This window comes from Notothenia coriiceps, unplaced genomic scaffold, assembly GCF_000735185.1.
Source record: "Notothenia coriiceps isolate Sejong01 unplaced genomic scaffold, NC01 NC01_scaffold00027730, whole genome shotgun sequence".
NCBI classification, from domain to species: Eukaryota; Metazoa; Chordata; class Actinopteri; order Perciformes; family Nototheniidae; genus Notothenia; species Notothenia coriiceps.
In genome coordinates, this window is record NW_011360431.1 from 1 (window position 1) to 2,223 (window position 2,223).

The 2,223-nt window shown below is 39.6% G+C and overlaps 1 protein-coding gene across 1 annotated transcript; it reads left to right on the top strand.

Annotated features, from left to right (window-relative positions):
- Positions 1–178: 178 nt before the first annotated feature.
- On the top strand, positions 179–1,850 carry rpl23 (ribosomal protein L23). Its single transcript, XM_010785444.1, has 2 exons — positions 179–362; positions 1,675–1,850. The coding sequence occupies exons 1-2, from the start codon at positions 194–196 to the stop codon at positions 1,833–1,835; spliced, it is 330 nt and encodes a 109-aa protein (XP_010783746.1). The 5' UTR covers positions 179–193; the 3' UTR covers positions 1,836–1,850.
- The last annotated feature ends 373 nt before the right edge of the window (positions 1,851–2,223 follow it).

Genomic DNA, 2,223 nt, shown 5'->3' on the forward strand with positions numbered 1-2,223 from the left:
GTCGGCTCAGTGGCTGGTTGAGTTGTCTTGTCGTTGAAGGGAACACTAACCCTCATCACTGTGGGTGAGATGGCAGCCTCTGTGGCTGACTAATCTCAATCAGTGATGAGACAAACTGAGAAAATGCTCAATTCGTGTCATATTTTAAAATACTGTAATGTTCTTTAGAAACTGTTCCCAGTTACTGTCTCCCATGCTTTGCCCGTCTTCACGTTTGTGTTCTCCCTCTCCAGGTGCTAAGAACCTGTACATCATCTCAGTGAAGGGCATCAAGGGTCGTCTGAACCGTCTGCCTGCTGCAGGAGTGGGTGACATGGTCATGGCCACAGTGAAGAAAGGAAAGCCAGAGCTCAGGAAGAAGGGTGAGTGGATCCACTGTCTGTGCAAGATACTTAGGTGTTGGTTAGAATGTTGAGGCTGTTCATTAACTCTTATAGGAACCAAACATATGTTGAGTGCTTGTGGGGACAGTGAATACCAATGCATAGGTTTAATGCACAGAAACCTGGAACTTTCATCTAGCTGTACATAGCTTACACATTTTTCAGTCAGGTCTGCTACAAGACGGGTGTCTAAGCATTGAAGTTAAGGGAATGCTTATGCCTAATAACTGAAACTTGGGGTACACACGGGCAAGTATAATTTTAAAGTGCAAAAGATTACTCATGCTGTTGTAAATGTGATTTATGCCAGCTAAGAGAAAGTAGCAGTTTTGTGTCATTGCTACATGCAGCAACACAATGCGGAGATGGCGGAGAGAACACGCTCCGAGGTGTGGTTAAACTTTACCCGTCTCGATGTGGACAATGCTTGTTGCCAAAAGTGCAATAAGAGTTTAGCATGTAAGGGCGGTAACACAAGCAATTTGTCTAAACATTTAGCAAAAGTGCACCATATTCAGACGGAGGAATGCACCGGGTTCGACTGTCTTTCTAGTAGCTCTGTAGCCCCATCCACGAGTAACGTTTCCGCGTCAGGTGTTATGTATGCTAGCAGCAACACACAGAGTTAACTCAGTTATACAAACATGGGTTAATGATTAGAGGTAACTGAGTTATTTATTTTGTTAAAGTTTCAAATATTCTGTTTACAGTTCTGTCATCAGATTATTTAATACGATTTGTTAAAACATTGTTGTTTCTTTTTATGTGAAATATTATTTATCTAATTTAAATAAAAAGCAATGTTAATTTTGTTCAAAGTGTGTTTAGTTAATTTAATAATATATGTATTTTTGAATCAAGTATTCATCTTGTCTTCATTGTTAGTTTCTACATGCCTAAAACAACCTCAAGCTAAATCTAAAAGTTGATGGCTAAATAAGAGCGTTTGAGAAATTGTGCAAGGCATACAGTAATAGTCGATTAATAGTTTCATTAATCAATAGATGAATCGATTATCAAATTAGTCATTTGTTGCAGCACAATTACTAACTAAAATTGTTGGACAACAGTATAGTCTAGAGCAGGGGTCGGCCACCATTGGCACTTCATATCAAAAAGGTTGCAGACCCCTGGTCTAGATTAAATTAAAACAAATAATTTCTGAAGCTTATTCATCACTGATGCAGTGATCATGTTTGTAGGTTTTTTCAGAAAAGTGTAAATACAATTTGCAAAGATGAGTTTTTAACTTTGTGTTGACTTGAAGTAACCTAATTTCCTCTGTCCACAGTGCATCCTGCGGTGGTGATACGGCAGCGGAAGTCGTATCGGCGAAAAGATGGCGTGTTTCTCTACTTTGAAGACAATGCAGGCGTCATAGTAAACAACAAAGGAGAAATGAAGGGTGGGTTTGTTTGGATGTATAAGGACGAGAAGCTAAATATGCAGTAATTATAACAGCCTTAAGGCATTGCGGATAGTCTCATGTACGCTGACTGTATGACATAGCCCCTCAGGTTCTGTCCTGTCGGACAGTAAAATGTTTCTCATCGATTCTCTCCTCTAGCTGAGTACCGGTTGAAATGTTAATGTTTTAGTTTGAAGTTGTGTTTTTATTAAGATTGACTTTTTATTCAAAGTTATTGGACCAGAATCAGTTTTATTACACCATAACATTTGCATACAGTTTGGTGTTTTCTCATAGAGGTGATACAGATAGATATTCCCCCTTCTAAAAGCACTTGCTTGGTCGTCTCAGTGGCTGGGTGAGTCGTCATAGAAGGGAATACTAACCCTCATCACTGTGGGTGAGATGGCAGCCTCTGTGGCTGACTAATCT